The sequence below is a fragment of the Manduca sexta genome, chromosome 26, assembly GCF_014839805.1.
Source record: "Manduca sexta isolate Smith_Timp_Sample1 chromosome 26, JHU_Msex_v1.0, whole genome shotgun sequence".
Classification (NCBI taxonomy): domain Eukaryota; kingdom Metazoa; phylum Arthropoda; class Insecta; order Lepidoptera; family Sphingidae; genus Manduca; species Manduca sexta.
In genome coordinates, this window is record NC_051140.1 from 9962143 (window position 1) to 9982450 (window position 20308).

The 20308-nt window shown below is 35.5% G+C and overlaps 1 protein-coding gene across 9 annotated transcripts in view; it reads left to right on the top strand.

Moving 5' to 3' along the window:
- The window catches only part of LOC115442524 (cAMP-specific 3',5'-cyclic phosphodiesterase), a 351093-nt gene that overhangs the window by 283722 nt on the left and 47063 nt on the right, over positions 1–20308 (top strand). For 5 of the 9 annotated variants that reach the window (XM_037443236.1, XM_037443242.1, XM_037443240.1 and 2 more), the window contains 2 exons: positions 13073–13270; positions 16626–16661. In XM_037443236.1, the coding sequence (XP_037299133.1) occupies positions 13073–13270; positions 16626–16661 (234 nt within the window). Of the gene's footprint in view, positions 1–5967; positions 6391–8736; positions 8833–12372; positions 12506–13072; positions 13271–16625; positions 16662–19165; positions 19627–20308 lie in introns of those variants that run through there. The other 4 variants (XM_037443238.1, XM_037443243.1, XM_037443237.1 and 1 more) reach the window with 4 other exon arrangements.

The following is a 20308-nucleotide window of genomic DNA, read 5'->3' on the forward strand; positions in this document are numbered from 1 at the left end:
TTCAGAAAATTTCCTTAATCAATTTTGTCATATTCTATTTCCTGTCTTATTATTTATTTTTTGGCATATTTTTTTAAAAGTTGCACAATATTATGAACACATGATAAGTAATTAAGCACAACAGTCAAGAAGAAGAATAAGAGACTAGCCGAAGACTTTTAAGAAAGGAAAAATAAATTAAGAGAGAAAAGAGAGTAAGGGTGCGGTACAAATTGGGGAGTCAGTAATATTACCCTGGTTGAACCGGCGCATTTATGTCACCCAATTAAAAATAACGCTGCGCTACCACATATTTTAGGATTTCACAACTCTAGAATTATCGGCTCGGTAGCGTAATTGTATCTGCGCTGAGTCTGGAATTTGTGCCTGAAATGACAATAAGCGCACCCCCCATATTATTACATCATCATACCTTTTCGAGAATATGGCGTGATGTGTGTATTATTCCCTATAACAAAAAACGTCGAAAATATGTGAGATAAAAATTAGTCGGTTGCCAAAATATACTATAATAGTTGCATTTACTGAGTATTTTACCCTCTTATAGCTAATTTTCAACCGCTTCTAATTAGGTCTAAATTTTAAAACAAACGGTAATAGCCTAGTTGGTAGAACGGACTGCCGAGACGAATGTCCTCAGGTTCAAACTCAAGGGCACACACTCTTAAATTTTCTAAAAATCAAGTGTGTATTCTTTGTGAATTATCGCTTGCTTTATCTGTAAAGGAAAACATCGGGAAGATACCTGGATGCCTGAGAAGTTCTCTATAGGAATTTCGAGGCTGCGTGAAGTCTAGCAATCTGCACTAGGCCAGCGTGGTGGACTAAGGCCTAATCCCTCTTTTTAGATGAGGCCCGTGCCTAGCAATAGGACAGTATATAATAGAGCTGATATTATTATTATTATCTTATTAAGTAGGTACTTCAATTTTGCGTAATTAACACTAGAATTTCGTGTTTTAAAATAAATATTACTATTTACGAAGACCATGTTTTCTTTATTTATTCATTGTGAAATATAAACTACATACACTATAAATTAGTATGTACTTATTAATAACCATATGTACTAACTTTATACATACATACATACATAACATAACATCACGCATTTATCCCCGAAGGGGTATGCAGAGGCGCAACTAGGGCACCCACTTTTCGCCAAGTATGTTCCGTCCCATGATGTGATAGGGGGCGAGCCTATCGCCATATCGGGCACAAATTCCAGACTCCGGGCTGATACTGTGCAGAAAAAACCCAAATATCATTTTGCCCGACCCGGGATTCGAACCCAGGACCTCAGAGCGCTATTGTACCGGACATGCAGTACAACTACGCCATCGAGGCAGTCACAATATAAATATTTATATTAATAATTATATTATATTGAAAAAAAATATATATTTCCAAATTTGTTTTTTAAAGTACTATTCCTCACGTCTTCCAGAATTTTTTAAAAATATTTCATAGACATACACGGACGGCAAGAGCAAATAAGGATTAATATAAATGATTAAGATTTTCTACATAAAAGTTTAGACTAAATAACGACTCCTTGGCATTTGGTATATTACGTAGAATATCATTCTTATGTAGCTACTTATAAATCATTAGTCGACAAGAAAAATATTAAATTTTTTTGGACCATTAATAACATGACAATGTTATTAATGGTCCAAAAAAATGTAATTGTTGTTAAATGTCCAATTCCATGCTGTATATAATAGTTTATTTTACAAACTCGTAAATATAATGTTGCTCAAGTCTGTCGATTAAGGTATACTACTTTTCTTGATCATTTCTTTGTTCTCATGGTTTGTAGAGCTTAAACCTCGACCATTTATTAGGAAACGAAAATGAAAAGCAACTACAAATTTTACGTAGCCTCTTATGTGATTACCATAATATGAGTTAGACTGTATTTGAATGAGCATAATTAATCTTTTCTTTAGAGTACAGAAACCAGTGAGGTATTGCTAAACTGAGACTTTTTTTAACGATAAAATTCAAGATATTCGTAAACATGAACAGTGGTATAATGTTTAATATTGCAAATAAGTTATTGACAAAACTGCTAACAAGTTTCAGTTATTGAATAGACAGCATTTGAAGCAAAGCGATCCCGGGCGAGAGCGTTGCGTGACAACACTGCACTTGTGAGTCGTGGCAAGTGGGTAATTGCATCCTAATGGCCTTCGTCGTGTGCAATGTGATTAGCCCCTAACCTCTCCGTTATACACAATGTCTCGTGGATGTTAGCCTTGATGGAGTTAGAACATTAGCGCGGGCACAATAGCGTCATAACTGTGTTATAACAACAATGTTACTGCTCGCCCGAATTGTTCTTGCCTATTGATTATATTTAAATGCGTTACCGATGTTACAGTCACGTTTCCAAAAAGCTATGGTTAATGCTTTATTATTAAAATCAATGCTACAGTAATGAGTTAAATAGATTAATTCTTTTAAATATCGAACATCGTTGCGTCACGTCACGACTCACGACTTTATAAGCGATTATGGGTTATGAATCAATATTTACTCATAATTTTGGAGCACAAAATAGTACTAATAAATGTTCGACATAAATACTTAAAATTTTAGAGCCACATAAACACATATTTGCATGAATTAACTGGCTCGATCGGGGAAGAGCCCCTGTCCCACAATAAACCGACATCGAATAAAAGCTTGAACTTGTATTGCGCATAGCAACTGAGATATCTGTAGGCGTGAATCCCCAATGATCTCCCATCCTTCTCGTATTACTTTCCTTTAATGCCGGAGTATCTAAGATTCTACGAAACAAACTAAAGCAATACGTTGAATGAATAAAACCGCATCCAAGCGACAACCTACCATAGCACGTTCATCGCCTGTAGTATTATGTTTTGTTTCTATGACTGATAATAAAATTAATTTGCAATATTAAAAAAGGGTCGTGTCCCATATGCATTGTTAAGAACAATGTCGAATTAACTTATAAATAGAATAGTTTGGCATTGACACTTTACAAACAAACCTCATTACTTCAAGGCCTATGAAGACGACGTATTTTACACGCGCAGACGACGCGCTTTTTTAAAATGCGCGTATGTGGCGCGCAAATTTGTCTATAGCCCGATTTCATTGACGACCCTAACCGCTACCTAATCAGAGTAGTACATGATTACAGATGACTTATTTTGTTTGGTTAATTTAACATAGATCTGTAGTTAGGGATTGGAATCGTTTAAAGAATATAGTTGTTTATAGACCGTATATGATTACATAATTTCCATCACGTTCCGTTAGTGTTTATCTTTCTCTGTGAATTAAGTAAGGATAATTATGTACAGTATATTATTCAACGTACGTGTGATGTGTAGGTTAATCGTGTCGTTTGTCACAATACACTTTACCTTGAGGTAAAATTTACAAAACGAAACCTCATTATATCACGACGATTTCTTTAATTACACCTTACCGTATTGTTATATAGAAACATACACTTATACATTGTATAATTTGACTCCACTGCATCTCTAATACAAAATAATGATTAGAAACATAATTTGGGAGGTGATGCCTGTAAAGGGCAAAGGGTAGGCAGAGAAACACGTAAAAGTACTTTAAAAGAAGCAAATCGAAATTTGCAATCCCGATAATACACAACCGTTTCTTGAATTAGTTGGCCCAATCTGGAAGGCGTAACTACGACACCACTACCTTGGTAATCGAATTACCGAATGTATGCATATTCTGAGCACCAACATTTTTATTAATTTAAGTTCCATAAAAAGTTGGGCGCCTTAAATCAACTAGGGACAGTATAATGATTTATATGTTTTTTTATTTGGCAGATAGATTTTAGTCATTATTTTTTAACCAACACTTGAGGGATGTTTAGAGGTAAAATTATAAAAAAAAAAACATTTATTGGATAAAATTATAATCTTATCCCGAAAGCATGCGTTTCGAGAAGTTTTAACAGAAATGTTTCAATATATTTATATCATGAAATTTCTTTCGATTTTCATACCCAATCGTCAAACAGAGTATAATGAAACTAAAGTAATGTAACCGATTTTGTTAATCGTAAAAAAATCTATGAAAATGTGAGCCCAGTGTTATATAAACTGTAGAGACACAATACATGAGACTCGTATATTATGCAGCATATAATCATGTGCGGACGTAACCATAATTGTATCTACGTGCAATGCCGCAATAATTATCTTGGACCGCAACCGTAATAATACAGTGAGATACAGCCCCATTACATGTTAAGACAACAGAATTCAGACATTGTATGCTAAACAGCCGATATACATTCAAAGCTATACATATTTCTGGATATCAAACATTTTAAATATAATTAGTGAACCAATCTTATATGTGGGCTGCCATTTACAGGTACCATTCGCGTACCTGAAACTAGATTTTACAATGAGAAATACAACAACACCAAATTAGCCCGTTTATCCTTAAAGTTCCCTGATGTTTCACGACTTATGTATTTAAAGCCGAATGGTTAATTGAGTTATGCGACATTGTAAATGCTGGAAGATGGCAGATTCATGAGTGAAGGGCGTTGACGTCAACGGTCAAGTTCACGCGACACGTGTGCTGCGCCAAACCAATAAAATATTACATTCATTCATAACTCAGCCAAAATCTGTATAAAACAGTGTCCAAATATCACTAATATTGCTCCATTTGCAGTAAAAAATAATTATGTTTATTTTATAAACTCCACAATCCGGTATACATATGATAGTGGGTTAAATATAAATAATATTAATTTGGTTTAGAACGATAAATTGTTTTCAAATAAATTCACATTTTTTTTACTTGCATTTCTAGTTGTTAAATTGTTCATACATATTTATAGCCACCATGTATATAGTTTCATAAACACAAAATCAGTTTACGGAGGCCCGTATGTGCCTGCTTTGAAAGTCGTATATTAAACTTATTTTTCATGATACATCTTCATCCCTTGACAAAGTACGTTACCTTCGATGCTTAGGAAATGTATTAAACCGAAATCAGTCGTGATTCGTAGCGAGCTTCAGTGAAGACGTTACTTGAGTTTTCGCCTGACCTACAAACGAACGCACTTGTCCCACTGCACCAAACGAATCCTTCGGTCCGGGCAGTTAGCACTAGTTTTGCGCGACAACGCGGTGACTTGTGTCGTTTGCTACAACAGCGTTGCGTACCGGCGTACGCATGCGGCTCGCCCCGTTCGACCCCTGGCAAAATGGCGGTGCCAACATGGCTGCCGGGCAGCCGCAGGATGCTCTGTGTCGCTGTTTCTATCCGAAACGACGTTGACACGAATCCCCGACGCGGCGTACGCCTCGACACGCACATCCGCTCAGAAACCACCGGTGTGGTCGATTTATCGTTCGCGGCGAGACGACACCACCGCCGAAACGAAACACGCGCGCAACAAGTGATATCGTTTCAAAACTCGAACAGATTAATGACGCACTGCTATTATTTTCTAGCTGTGATGTGATTGTGGGTCACTTATAAATATAGAACGTGCCCTTTCAGTGGTCGGCGGCGCGGGTGAGCCAAGCAGTGAGTGACGTCGCGCACTCACGTTCCCCGCGCCGCGCCGCGCAACGTCAACATTGCCGGCCGCGTCACGCACTACGCAGACCAATCTTAACTTCACACACTACTAATATCAACACGCAACAGAAGCCCATATAATTAGCGGAATTTTGCGAGTGTTTCTACAGACAATGACATATTGTAGTGTTAGTGTATCTGAATATTAGTTAAGATATTGTGCAGGCCGGTTCGCTTTTCAATGTCGTTGTCAACATTCACGTCCTATATCTAAGCTCTTGAAATTTTGATATGCGATCGCAAAACTAATTACAATCAATAATTACGATAACATGAGTGCACAATAAAAAAACGTGCGGCGAGCGTACAGCGCCGCCAAGTCCAGTTTACAAATAGTACTGGTAGAGCAAGCGCGTGCACCGAGCACTGCTCACGACGACGCGCTTGCTAGTCTAGTACAATGGTCGCGGTGGTGAGTACGGGCTCGGCGCGTCATCAGTGAATCACAGTTCCTCGTGACAGTGCGCAGATATGATAGCGTGACTCGAACCGATGCATTCGTCACAAGAGTGTTTGTGTGGAGCGGCCAGGGGACGTGAGAGGCGCGTGCCTCGATAGCCGCGCGATGCTCACATTTGTGTTCGCGGTGTGGTCGGCGGCGCGTGCGCTGGGCTGGACGTGCGAGGCGGTACCCGCTTCACCCGACGTCGAGGAGGTGCCGGTGCTACCTCGACTGCGTTCGGCACGCGCCTCCAGCGATCTCTCCACTCTCAGCGCCACCACCACTAGCTCCAGCCAGACCAGTAGTGGCGAAAATCCCAAGAGGTTCATGCCTCAACACTGACCGAACGTTCAAACGAGACACAACCTCCGCATCGCGATAATAGTGAACAACAATTTTAGCTACAAGAAATTTTCAAGTAGTACGACAAATAGTATCTAATACATAATGAATAAGGGTTAAATAACATTAAATCTGAATAGGTACTTAAGCTATATTATTAAATAGTAATAAAATACCTTCAGGATTTCAGAGAATGGTATACTTTTATCCTAGATACAATTCTTCATTTATTAGCATTCATAAAACTAATAATAACATAGAAACTGTAGTGTTTACAAATGTATTAAAACTCATAAAGTAAGTGTTTTCATGGTCATTTTACAGCATGTTTACTTTACATTACTTCTGTTAGTAAGAGGGACACAAAAACTCACATAAATAATAACAATGACGATAAATGTTTGGTCATTTTTAAATTTAACAATCAAGTACATACATTTTCTTTGATATTTAGATATCGATATAATATTACAATTTAATGTTTTATACATTGAATCAAAGCATAGCAAAGATAAAGGATATTATGCATCGACTAATTACTTACGTTAAGGATGTTCATAACTCATCATCTATAGGGCCATCGTATTGATTCTAATAGAGTTTTTCAATAACATTTAATTACTTCGAAAGGCTTTTGTAGCACGCTGGGATGCTACATTCCTTTCATTTGAACATCTGGGGTAGAACCACGCTCCAACTAGCTAAGTGAAAAACATGTAACAATGCCATAAAAGATGCGATGAACCAGAATACAGGGCAGATTTATTTTTCTCTACATTTTATGATTGGAATATCACATATTCAATAAAATTATATGTGATGTCGTAGGCGGTGGTTGTGTGTCGAAAATAAACACTCATAAACGTAGTAACGATAATAGTTCTTATTGAATTTACAAAAAAAAAAGGAATGATTTTTTTATTCGATAAACAAAATAAAATGTACAAAAAAGCGCGCCTTGTTACCCTCAACGAGTATGCAGCAGTGCTGGATATGTTAATAGATCCTATAAGCCACTGCCTAGGATAGCATAATTGCAAATGCGAACTTTATTATTTTTATTTTTTGCTCCCATAAAATAGGCAACCCACACACAGGAATTGCGGCGTTGCACAGAATGGCCTATGCTTAAAGAAGTACCAATTCGGTGCTGGTAGGCAGTAAGGCTAATATACCCAAGAAGTTATTTTTACCAAGGCAATTTCTATACCATCTTATGATAAATCGAATGGTATAATTATTATGACCTGATTTCAAACATTAGTTTCAAACTAAAACACTCGTAGTTGTTATTCTAGAAACTAAACGAAAATGCACATCAATATTTCATCAGACTTTACTCTCGCAGCTTCTAAAGTGACATATAAAATATCTCGTAGTAATTATAAATTTATGTTGGAATCGTTGACTCACTTTTATAGAATACGTAATCAATTTCAATTTAATATATTTTTTAATATGTAATAATGGCAAACCACTTTCCATAATAGGCATGCTATTTTAGGCGCTCATAATTATAGTCAAACAGATTATCTGCCCCTTTTTATAATTTACACTAAAAAGAAACAATCTCCCAATTAATACTAAATGTGGTCTATTAATCACAGCTTGAAAGGAATTTGGAAATAATTTTAAAATACTTATACAAAGTCTACATTATTGCCCAAAATAAAAGAAATAAAACCATTCACTGCCTTTATTATTATTATCTGTTTTAATAGAGATTATAAATTCACTTCATTATTCTTTTACACAGATTTAACTACATGTCTTATTATCTAGCCGAATATAGATTTATATTTCTGTGTTATTACTACTCACTCAGTATAATAGTAGAGAACGTAAACATATTCAAAAGCATTGTCGTGTTAGGTAAGTGTTGATACTAACGTACGATGAGTAAACGAACATTTACGTTTATGTAATCTACAAAACTAGATAAATGATTTTGGCATCTTACCAAACATTCGATTAAATAAAAAAATGCAATACAGAAATTCATAAGCGCTACACGCTACATTGCACGCCTACTGTGCGTGTCTGTAAATTGAAAAAATATTAAATTGCTACTACTCAACGAAAAGATAATTTCAACTTTTTTTAAATCTCAAAGATGTGACTTTATTACAAATATGCCAATTTAACATTTAAGTATACGAATTACACAATTGTAATTCATACATATTGTCATTAGATCCCTGATTCATAATTTGAAGATAGCTTGATGTATTTCTTTCCTTACATGCAATGATTCGTTACTACGTTGATGAGGGTAAACAGTAGTGATATGGCAAGTCGGTGGTGGATGCTCACGGGCCTGTGCTTAGGTGGAGCGAAGCTCCTCGGAGATGGAGCGCACGAGGGGCGTCACGGCGACTACACCGGAGACCACCAGTATCAGCAAGAAGACGGACTACCGGCAGGTATATCTATACCAGCGATGATTATCAAGCTTAATAATACCAAATTATACAGTTACCCATTAAATGTTACATAAGTTGTATAATGACTCAGATATGATTATAAATACGCACGATCATACGGTTCCTTACATCAAACCTACATTACTATGAAACTATTAAGAAATTACAATGACTGAATATGTATCTACCCGATGAGAAGTTCCATCACGTAGGGAACTATACCCTCATATGGGATAAATTAGGTATCAAACACGCCGATACAATTTACTACTATTTACAAACAGAAGTCTTATCAATAATATACATACTTCTAACTTGAAAATCGACAAACTTCCATTAAAATTTTTATCCTTATTTAGCCTCTTTATGAAATGGAATTTGCCAAATTGTGTGTGTGCAGAATTTCAGAAATTTTAAAATCATCGATTATGGCTGACCGACTTTGACGATTGTATCAAGCATTAGCTAGTGTTAAAAGATTTTTAAATGTTAAGACAAAATAAATTGTGATCGTAAATAATAATTATTAGTTTAACGGCGTTATAATGCCTCATCGCAAGGCTTATAATCAACGTTAATGCTAAGCGCATACTAAAATGCGCATATGCGGTGCTATAAAAGGTAGAATTATAAAATCTTAAGGCAATTTAATATGGTTACAACATTATGTTTGCACTGATAATGAAGCTTTATATTTACCTAATAAAGTTGCCTCTCGGGTTGTCTGGCCACATACAGAAATGCAACACAGGTCATTCAATTACAAAGTATTGCGTGTACCTACTGTGATCGTCATTCATTAAAAGATATGTCTCAAATTCCTATTAATTTCACTAAAATCAAAATTCCCCAAAATGGAATACAACATTGCTCGACTGCAGAAAAAAACTAAGCGGTGATAAGTCCGAAGCCTTATTGCATCAATAATGAAATGATAGTATTGCCTATTTCAATAAAACTTGTGTAAACTAATTTTGATTATGAATTGGGTAATTATAATTATCTTTCGGATTCGAATGATAATATAACGCCGGACTTGTCAAAGCCATGGTAACAACACGATAAACCGAAAATACTTACAGATGCATTTTTATCATTCATCATATGCACGTCACATTTTATCAATCAATTACGTTCCATCAAACATAGCAACTTGACCGATACTTAGTAACTTTACCAATGACAATGTTTGTATTACATAATTAAATAAGGGTAGTCATCTCTACCAATTTACATAATATTATAAATCCGGTTACTTGCTACTTATAAGTCTGAATCAACACATGCATTCTGTTAAATGAATTGTAAACCAAATTTACTACCCTTTGCGGATTTTGTTCTTTTCTGCTCTCTATGCCTCTTTGGTAATCTCACCATTAATGGGGATAAGTTTTACCATATCTATTTTGAAGTATTTTACAATCGCCCAACAGTTTAGAAACTTGTTAAAAATGCGAAAGATGTCAGGTTTCACGGTTATCGAACTGTGGATTGAGAAAGGTACATCAGTACCCAACTTTCTCAAATTCCCTGAAATCTTATCGCAACCAATGACAATATTAAAAAAAAATCTAATAATTTGGTAAAATTCTTGTATGCTAACTGGTGCACAGAGACCTCTTGTGAAGAAAAAGTAAACTAACTACGCACTTCTCGTAACGATTCTCGTACGCCATCGTTAGTACGCGCTAAATCTTACAGATGCCACTAGCAGCAGAAAAATAACGCTATCTTGGGAAGAAAAATACTTGGTACTATTATAACAATTTTACGTTTTATACTATGCACTGCAAATTAAGAGACATGAACGTATTCATAATAGGAGACGTGAAAATGGTTCCCCTGACAAATTAAAAATAATTCGAAAATTATTGCTAACACAATTAAAGTACGTAACAGTTGTTTCATTTTAACATTATTTATTTTTCTACCTTTCATTGCATTTATTATTACGTCTTATGCCGTCAACTGATTTCCATTGCGGAACTTAACTATAGGTCGTTTGGTCTACACTGTAGACTTTACAGTGCTAAAGGTAACAAGAATGTGTTGGCCCAACCATACTTTCAGAAATTCCAAGGGGAACTCGCAGCTCTGCTAATTAAGACTACGGTTATTAAGATTGCCGAAAAATCCCTTTCCTCTACCCCCAATTGCAAGATCTCAAAGTTTTCCTGAAGTTTAGCAAAGCATTCAGCATTTCTCTAGCATTGTGGATGTTCTCGACCGCGGATGGTCACGTAATCTGAGGTACCCAAGTGAGTACCTCAGATTACGTGACCATCCGAGGTACCCACAAACAAGTGTTTGTATGAATTTGCAATGTTAAATATTCCCAGTAACGATAATATGTTTGTAGCGAATAAAATATGGAACCCTGTTTAATTTTAATCATATCTATCAAGAAAATGACATATCTGTGGATTAAAAATGCAAAGGATTAAAGTATAATTAGGACAAATACCGAGATAATATAATAATAATATCAGCTTTGTATAAACTGTCCCACTACTTGGCAGGGGCTAGGCCTCTTCTACTACTGAAAGGGTTTAGGCCTTAATCCACCTATAGCCTAATAACCTAGTGCGGGTTGGTAGTCACATACCTTCGAAATTCTTACAGAGAACTTCTCAGGTATGCAGGTGTCCTCACAATGTTTTTCTTTCACTGTTAAAGCAAGCAATAATTCACATAGAAAGCGCATATAACATTAGAAAAGTAAAAAATGCGCTCCTTTGGGTTTGAACCTGCGAACATTCGCTTCGGCAGTCTGTTCCACTCATACTGAGACTGTCGTGGCTTATATCGTATTTCTAGAGGTATGCAAGTATATTTTGAACGAAAACTGCACATTTTTTTTTCGTAGTAGTTTAATAATTCTGCAATAATAATATATTTAAAATGTTTTAACAAATATAAGTTTTTAATGATTCTATTTAGCGGCATTCATTTGAATGAACTACCATTAAATAAATAATAATGCTCACGTATGACATTCATTGTTGATAAGACTTGATCTAACGGAAACTCCGATGACGTCGGTGACTGTAACTATGATTGAATATGATCATACGCTGTTTATCTATTGTAGTACATGGAAATAAATCATAACAATCATTGTATACGTTATTAGGAAAACCAATACTGTCGACCTCATTGTGGTTTTAGACAAGGTTTTTTTTCTAAATTTTGTATACGTACTTTTAATTTAATTAACTATTACAAGTAGATTTATATGTAGTATGATAATCACTATATGTATATGCTATATACACCCACGGCGATAGATACGATGTTTCAACTCATCATAGACGGTTTGAATGTCCTTATTTAGAATTATTTTGACATTAAATTAACTTGCATGCTTTACGACACAGTTTTAAAAAAGTACACGAATAATTTCAATCACATAATATGTAAATATTTAACAGTATTATCTTATTTGGATTAAATAAATTCATGTCTCTGCTAGAGTTCTTAATGTAGGTAATGGTTTTATCAGTTCATATCGTACGATAGCCAGTATTAGCTGTAACCTTACCAGATATTCACTTATGTCGTGTTGTGTGCTGACGTGGTTGTGAATTAATTATAATGTAAACAAAACAAGTTAGTTTCAAACTACAAAAATTAGTAATCATTTTTATATAATTGGTATGACGGTGGTTTTAAGGTATGGTTTTTATAATACTGTATTAACTACGAATAAAATAATTACATTTACGAAAATATTCTTGCTTACAAAAAAATATATGTTTTCTTTTTCGAACAGAGCAACGGACTGACATTCTTTTTACAAACTTTGACTTTGCAAAATTATAGTATTCTATTACTATTTTATTTACGGATTCTAAAAATAACAAATTAACTATTTATTAACCTGAAAAAAAATACTCCTATACTCTAACTTTAGTTGGGTAAAACTCTTTCGGCATAACCGTGAGCAAAACTTAGTTTAGATTTATATCTAGGTCACATAAAGCTATGATTAAAGATAAGCGTGTTGAGTACATATAATTAATATTTTCATAAAGTGTATCGCTACCATGTTCACATACACTGTTACACATCACAGTGATTCATTAACGTTATCATGAAATTCGTCAAAACATTGAATTTTGTTTGCCCTATAAAATTAATTACATTGCGCAAATAACTATACTACAAACTTGCAAAAACCATGAAGATTTTTCTTTACAATATACGATACGAGACTTATCGTATATTTACATTGTTTCAGCTTCGATGTGGAAAATGGCGGTGGTGCGGGTGGTGGTACTGGGGGCGCTCGGTCGCCCCTCGAGGGCGGTTCACCGTCGACTGCGCTCGTCCTCCAGGCCATGCCGCAGCGCCGCGAGTCCTTCCTATACCGCTCAGATTCCGATTTCGAAATGTCACCCAAATCTATGTCAAGGAACAGCTCTATTGCCAGCGAAAGGTAAGATAACATTGATTTAATTATTATCACGTCACATTTACGGCTGGCGAATATTCGATCAGCTAGAGGACACATACCTAACTTTACAAATGATTTTTAAGTCATTCCGTACACCATCCTCGTTATCAAATTATTGTTATATAAAGCTTAGATATGGACGATTGAAAGGCTAATTGACTTGAGTGACATTTTTTTTTTCGAAAAATTTGAACTATCTTAACGAAACATAGAAAAACGTGCTTAATAGTTTAATATGTATGAAACTTAATTTCGCAAAATTATGTTGCTTAAGTCAATTAGCCATTCACACGTCGATATGTCCCATATCATATATACACTTAAACAATTAAAAATAACTTTCATTATGGAAAATTATAAGATTATTATAAGGTTTCGAATAATATTCGCAGTTCACATAATTTTATTTATCCTTACAATAAAGTAGTTAATTACAATATGCTATGTCCCACACAAATTCAGAACACTAGTAGGTAATGATGAGATGAAAGAATTTGTCGGGCGAAACCAACCTTTCTAAATTCTATTCGCAAAAAATAATTAATTAATGTAACAATATAACCGCTATTTTCCTCAATATAAATATAGAAAATACTTAAGTATGTATATCTCATTTTATTATACAAAAAGTAAATTATTATTCAAAAAAAATAGAATTATTTATATACTTTTACATAGGCATCAATGAATTACATTATAATGTTATTGTATACTTTTAGACAAAAGGTAGTAATAATATAAACGTCGTAAACTGAATGTTACGACGATGCTGAAAATAAAAGGCAGCAATGATTAAAAATCAATAATAATAATCCGCTTTGGTGTACTCAAAACGGCTTAGCACTAATTAAATACGAAGTATTCAAAGCATTGATAAAATTATACTACAGGAGTAATTTCAACAAAACAATAAAAATCTACGAACAGCAATAAAATTATCTTTACGATTTCATTTGCATCATTTTAAGACCCATCGAGTTAATTAAAAATTCATACCTCTTATAAAAATTACCCTGCTTTTGTTTCCCATGAGACACATGGCTTCTAATAAAAATATTATGGTAATGAGTGTCCATCTTAATTGAATCGTTATAATTAAAAAAAAACAAATACAGTGTTTTTTTTTATTGGCCCACAATGCCATGTTGTACAAGTTCGCACGTCTGATATTGTTTTTGGATATTTATAGAATTTATCTTCTGTACCCTTTGCTTTTAAGTAAGAACAGAAAAGTTTTATACAAAGCGTCTTTGATAAAAACTTTTTACTATTTATACTTATTTTTTGTAAAAGTTTTATTTTATTATATTTTACCATCATTTTATAATAAAATTAATCGAATTAACTTTATGCAGAACTAATGTATTTAATGATATGCTCGTAGTCGTCTCTACATTATTATTTGCTCCAGCTACTATGTTCAAAAAGAGCATTTACAAAAACTTTATACAAAGCCTTAATAAGTATTATTTTATTTTAAATGAATTTGCATAAATAAATAAAATGACTGATCGACTAATGCGTAAAATATTAGCAATGTGATAACCTTATTATTACATTTAATTTCTAGCTCTTGCTAGATTTCTGCTACATTACTATAAAATATTATAATTTTTTGCATAACATCCATTAATTTACAAAATTAGGTATGCGGTTATTGAAACATTAGAAACTTCGCACAATATACACATCACATAAAAATGTATATATAAACACGAATGTAAATATAATTCAAATTGTTTTAATACTTACATATAGTTGGCATAAAATTAACATTAGCCTTTAGTTTAACATCATGATTGTATAATTTATTATTGAATAACAATAAATTCCGTTAAGACCGGAGCGAGTAGTTTGTAGACAAATTATAATTAAAAAGTACGTAGGTGTGTATACCTTTATACGTGGGTGTAATTCATTATTACATTTCCTAATTAATCACCCGATTCGCAACAGACAGTGGGTTTAATTAACTTTCCCGTGAAACTTGTTTACTAAAACAGAGATCAAAGTTATACATCCATTTTAAATTAATTTCTCAATGTATATATGATAAACGTGCAAAAGCCTAAACTGTAATAGTGTTTTCAGATCTGGCATATTTGATGTGAATATATATATTATGTATATTAATATATATTAAGTAGTTATACCTATGGCGCTTGTCAGTCTTTTACGAGTCTGTAGGCGTGTGTAAGCTCATACAACAAACATGCGCTGAGATCAACGCATGAAGTTGTTGATGCGTCAGTATGCGAATACGAGCACTAACATACTTCACTATAGCCTACAAATACTTTGAAATCATAATTTACCGTTGTAAAAAGTAATAAATTAATCAATATAATAATATAATAATAATATCAGCCCTGTATTATATACTTGACCACTGCTGAGTACGGGCCTCCTCTACTACTGAGAGGGATTAGGCCTTAGTCCACCACGCTGGCCTAGTGCGGATTGGTAGACTTCATACACCTTCGAAATTCCTATAGAAAACTTCTCAGATGTGCTGGTTTCCTCACGATGTTTTCCTTCCCCGTTAAAGCGAAGGATAAATTCACAAATAATACACACATGATTTTTTAGAAAATTCAGAGGTGTGTGCCCTTGGTATTTGAACCTGCGAACATTCGTCTTGGCAGTCCGTTCCACACCCAACTAGGCTATCGCCGCCTAAATTAATCAATAAATAACTACAAAAATGTCTAAACTTCCATCGCGTGCCACTACGTCCAAAACTGACATTGACGATCTATTGAATTGATCTGTCGTTATGTACCCAATTGACCGCGTAACAAGTTGCGATTTATAGCGCACGATATTACCACTTGGTTTGTAATTCAGACCTTGTCGCAATAGCTATTAAGTCGTAGAGACATTTTGTGATGGCATGCCTCGTGTCTCCGAAACATTTTCATGAAAACGAAGACACTACTCGGACGCAGATTCAAAGTAAGCTACATTATCTCTTATTCACTTAACTCGTGTATATGTTGTGTCGGACTAACAAGTAGCGAGCTTACTCACAAACAGCCTACATTTGATGATAGCATGTATATCCGCGAATGTATTCAGATGGAAACTGTGTCGCATAGCTCATGCACTCGCCGTGACTAAATAAAACAAACATGAGGGCAAAATTAATGTACACTTCATGCTACAGCTGCCACCTCTACAGATCCTCTCACCACACTACTCTAGCACAATATGTTCGGTGTGAAACTCAACCCCGCATTCTGTAAGAGCGACCCGATCCGCTTAGGTGGCATAACATTGTGTGTCCTCTGAGGTCTTCGTATTTTCTTTCTTCTCCTTATCTTTTAATTGCTTACAGATTCAAGGAGGCTGAGGCTGCACAACTGGACAGAGCGTACGTACACTTACTTACGCACGTGTAACCAGCACCGCACAGCTATGTCTGTCCCAGTTTTCTTGGCTTGCTTTCTATTGCCTACTGCTTGAGAATCCCTAGTCGTGCTTTGTTTGTTGAAATCGTTTACCTATGCTTTTGTGTAAATTAATTTCACGTCATATTCAGCTTAAGTTACGTCGGTGATCCAGTAGTAAAGGTTGGTATGGAATTTTACTTTAGGCTATTAATTATATTTGGTATAAATCTACATATAATAACTCCGTAACATGTTTATAGTAAAAAGAAAAATAAGCTGTTAAACTTTGATAAATTATTCTGTAAATAGATTTTACTATATTATAGTACTCCTTATCTACCAGTGTATTCAATATAATAATAAATTGTGATTAACATTATCTATTTATATGATATAAAAGTTACTTTTAAATAAAAGCCGTTGCAAATATCGATAGCAGATGTAAATATGAAACTGATATTGAGGTATTAGGTGATACCTTTTTCCCCTGCATTAACTATTCGACGTCGATCCCTAAGATCGGCATTATGTTACAACTCAATAAAATAAATCACTCATTGGAACCAAACAAGCTTTATTGAAATTAAAATGAAAACATGGCAGTGTTCACGGTAATTTCTAGTATGGACTTGAATATCGGTATCGTATAAAATACCAATATGAGAGATAAGTTACCGCTCTACATAGGTAAAAAAACTAAAACTAGACAATAAAGTACAATTTAATCTTCTGTTAAAAATAACTAACGGTAACAAGAAACCCTTGAAGTCATTCCGAACCAGCACTTTGTAAATTACAACAATTAGTTTTGTGTTTGGATTTATTTATAATTGGCTACGTTTATTCTCTAAGTTTACCTTTCCGTTGTCGTTTATGTTCTGATAGTAATGAAATGTTGGCTTATGATATCATGGAACATTTTATCATTAAGAAATATATCATTACGCAGAAATAGTATGAAACGAATCCAATTATTACGTTTTTTGCGTTAAACGTCACATAATTGGACATATCATTAAATGCTTCTACCACAAGAAACATTTTAATTACTTTATTTACTTAGTTATGATATTATTTCGTTAAGACGCTTAGTATTACAGCAAAGATATTCTTCCCGCATTGTATGTATTACAAGATTTGCTCGCGGCTTCGCCCGCGAGACAAGCCCTTCCCGTTATGTAAATCCCTAAAACACAGTAACGATTCATAGGAAAATGTAAACGACGCCAGCGCCATCTTTTTAAAAATGTTGATAAAAAATGACATTACTTAAAGTAAAAATTTGCCTTATATGTGATTATCCAACAATTGTGGTCCACCAGTGATCCAAATTTTATCCAAATCCATTCAGCTATTTCTGCGTTTACTGCTAACAAAGATCGCAGCAAATATATCCAAAAATTATCATAAACTTACGCGTTTATAACATTAGTAAGATAGTAAAATAAGGAACAGTAATAAAGTAATTACTGGGGAATCTAAAATATTAAGAAAATAAACCCAATGACTCCAATATGTAGGTACTAGGTTTTCCGACATGATAAGCTTACAAATAAAACCCGAACGTTTCGTACGATAGACCTTGACTGTAATACCTACCTGTAGAACGTACATACGTACCCATATATGTATATATAGGTACGTTCACCAACACAAGAGACGATCGATATGAAGCGGAGCGGGATATTGGCCGGGTAGAGTCTACCAGCACACCTGTAAAAATGCAAATGTCTTAATTATATCTGGCATTGATAACGCTCGCACTGACCCTCGACATCCACGTCGAACATTGATTATTACCGTCGCCCACCGTCGCCAGTTTCCATTAGCGCCAAATTTATCCTCGGGCGGCGTCGCGCGCTCTCGGCGACGACCGGGCGAGCGAGTGGGACGCGGCCGCCACCGCCCGCCCGCTGCTGCGCCTCGCTGCCTCGCTGCCTCGCCGCCTCGCCACCTCTCTCGCTTCCATTGATAGTCCGCGCGGGCTGCCGGCGACACGCCCGCGCCGCCACCAATGCCGCGCGATACGCGATGCACTCCTGTTTCGCCGTTTAACCCCTCTGCACAGTAAACCCCACACTAACATGTGCCTCGACGACGCTCGTTCTGTTATCAGCTACCGTACCGCGGAGTGACGTGCCGTTTATACTCCTACTATTTCGGATTAAGTCATAACGTGATCACTTACCGGGACTGTAGAAGCTCGTTGCTGAACGACTGGATAGCATCGAGGTCGTTCACTGGTTTGCCACAGAGCCACGCAGCGGTCGCAGTATAAACGTTTAGTTTCGATGTAAAATTTACCGAGGCCTAGTCGTATACTAAACACAACTGCTTTGTTAAGTATACGTAAATTTGTAATTGATTATGTTATGATATTTAACTTATAAATAATAGAAGATTTTTATATTGCCACCGAAAAGGACGTCCGATCCAGATAACATTATCTTAACACATGTACGTCGTGATAGATTATTCACGAAGTAGAGAGACACGTAGCATCAATTTTATTTTGTTATTATTGACATTGTGCTCAGAGAGAACGCTTATGTAATTACCAGCGAAGGTCTCGCTTGCGTGTTCGCACGTGGGCTCGGGGAGTGCCGACGTTTACACCTCACTAAACAGCGTGTGCTCACGAAACACATTGGACAATGACTTAGTGACAAACTATTAGGCGTTTATTGGGGCGACATCCCTATGCAGTGAATAAGACGAGATAAAGATGCAACGTTCAGGATCCCAGTCGGAGCGGCTGGGCGCAGGAGGTGGAGGCGCTACATTCATTGCCAAAAGCTCGGCGTCGGAACACAGCATGGCGACGAGCGTGACTGGCAACAGCGGCGGGGGAACCCTGCCGCGTACTCTCAGCACGAGCGTGCTGCGAATAAAAAACAGATCCACATTCTGGGAAAAGTTTTGGGATGAACGCACCAGACGCGACGCGTAAGTAACATATAGGTACAAATACTCGTATATGTATGCATATAATGAACCTTCAATTATATATTGCCATTTGCCCATATCAAGCACTCTTGGTAATAGGAATTAATAAAACGGTTCTCTTTTATTGATACTAAGCTCTGCCCGTCTATGTAACACCCAATATATTTTGATTATAATCATAATAAATAAAAGGTCCCATTCCCTTTATTTTCTTGTAATCGTGATGCGTAAACATTTCTGGAATCAATATACATAGTTGTATAGTCCTCGAAATCTCTCGCTCTCTAAGACGATTTTCCAAACGAAGCGCCTTGTTATACCAATTGAACCATGGGCTCCTGCTCTCGAAAATAACACGTTTGATGTTTCTTTCACAACTGTTGCTTCGATTGCAGATTCATCTTCAAGTTAAAATGTCCGTATCTGACGCTCTGTTATTACTGCCTATAATATTGTTTATCTTGTATCAATTACTTTTGCCCATAGACCGTTACCTAGTTCTTTAATTGGTTCGACATTAACTGCGTTACATCTTTAAATTGCAAGATCAATTATACGTCCCAACAATATTAAAACAATAAGTCCCCCGTTATAGTTCCTTTGAGAATTATAACACATGGTATGACGAACTCGAAAGAGAATATAAGTATTAAATCAACCACCAACATAATGCGAAGCCTGT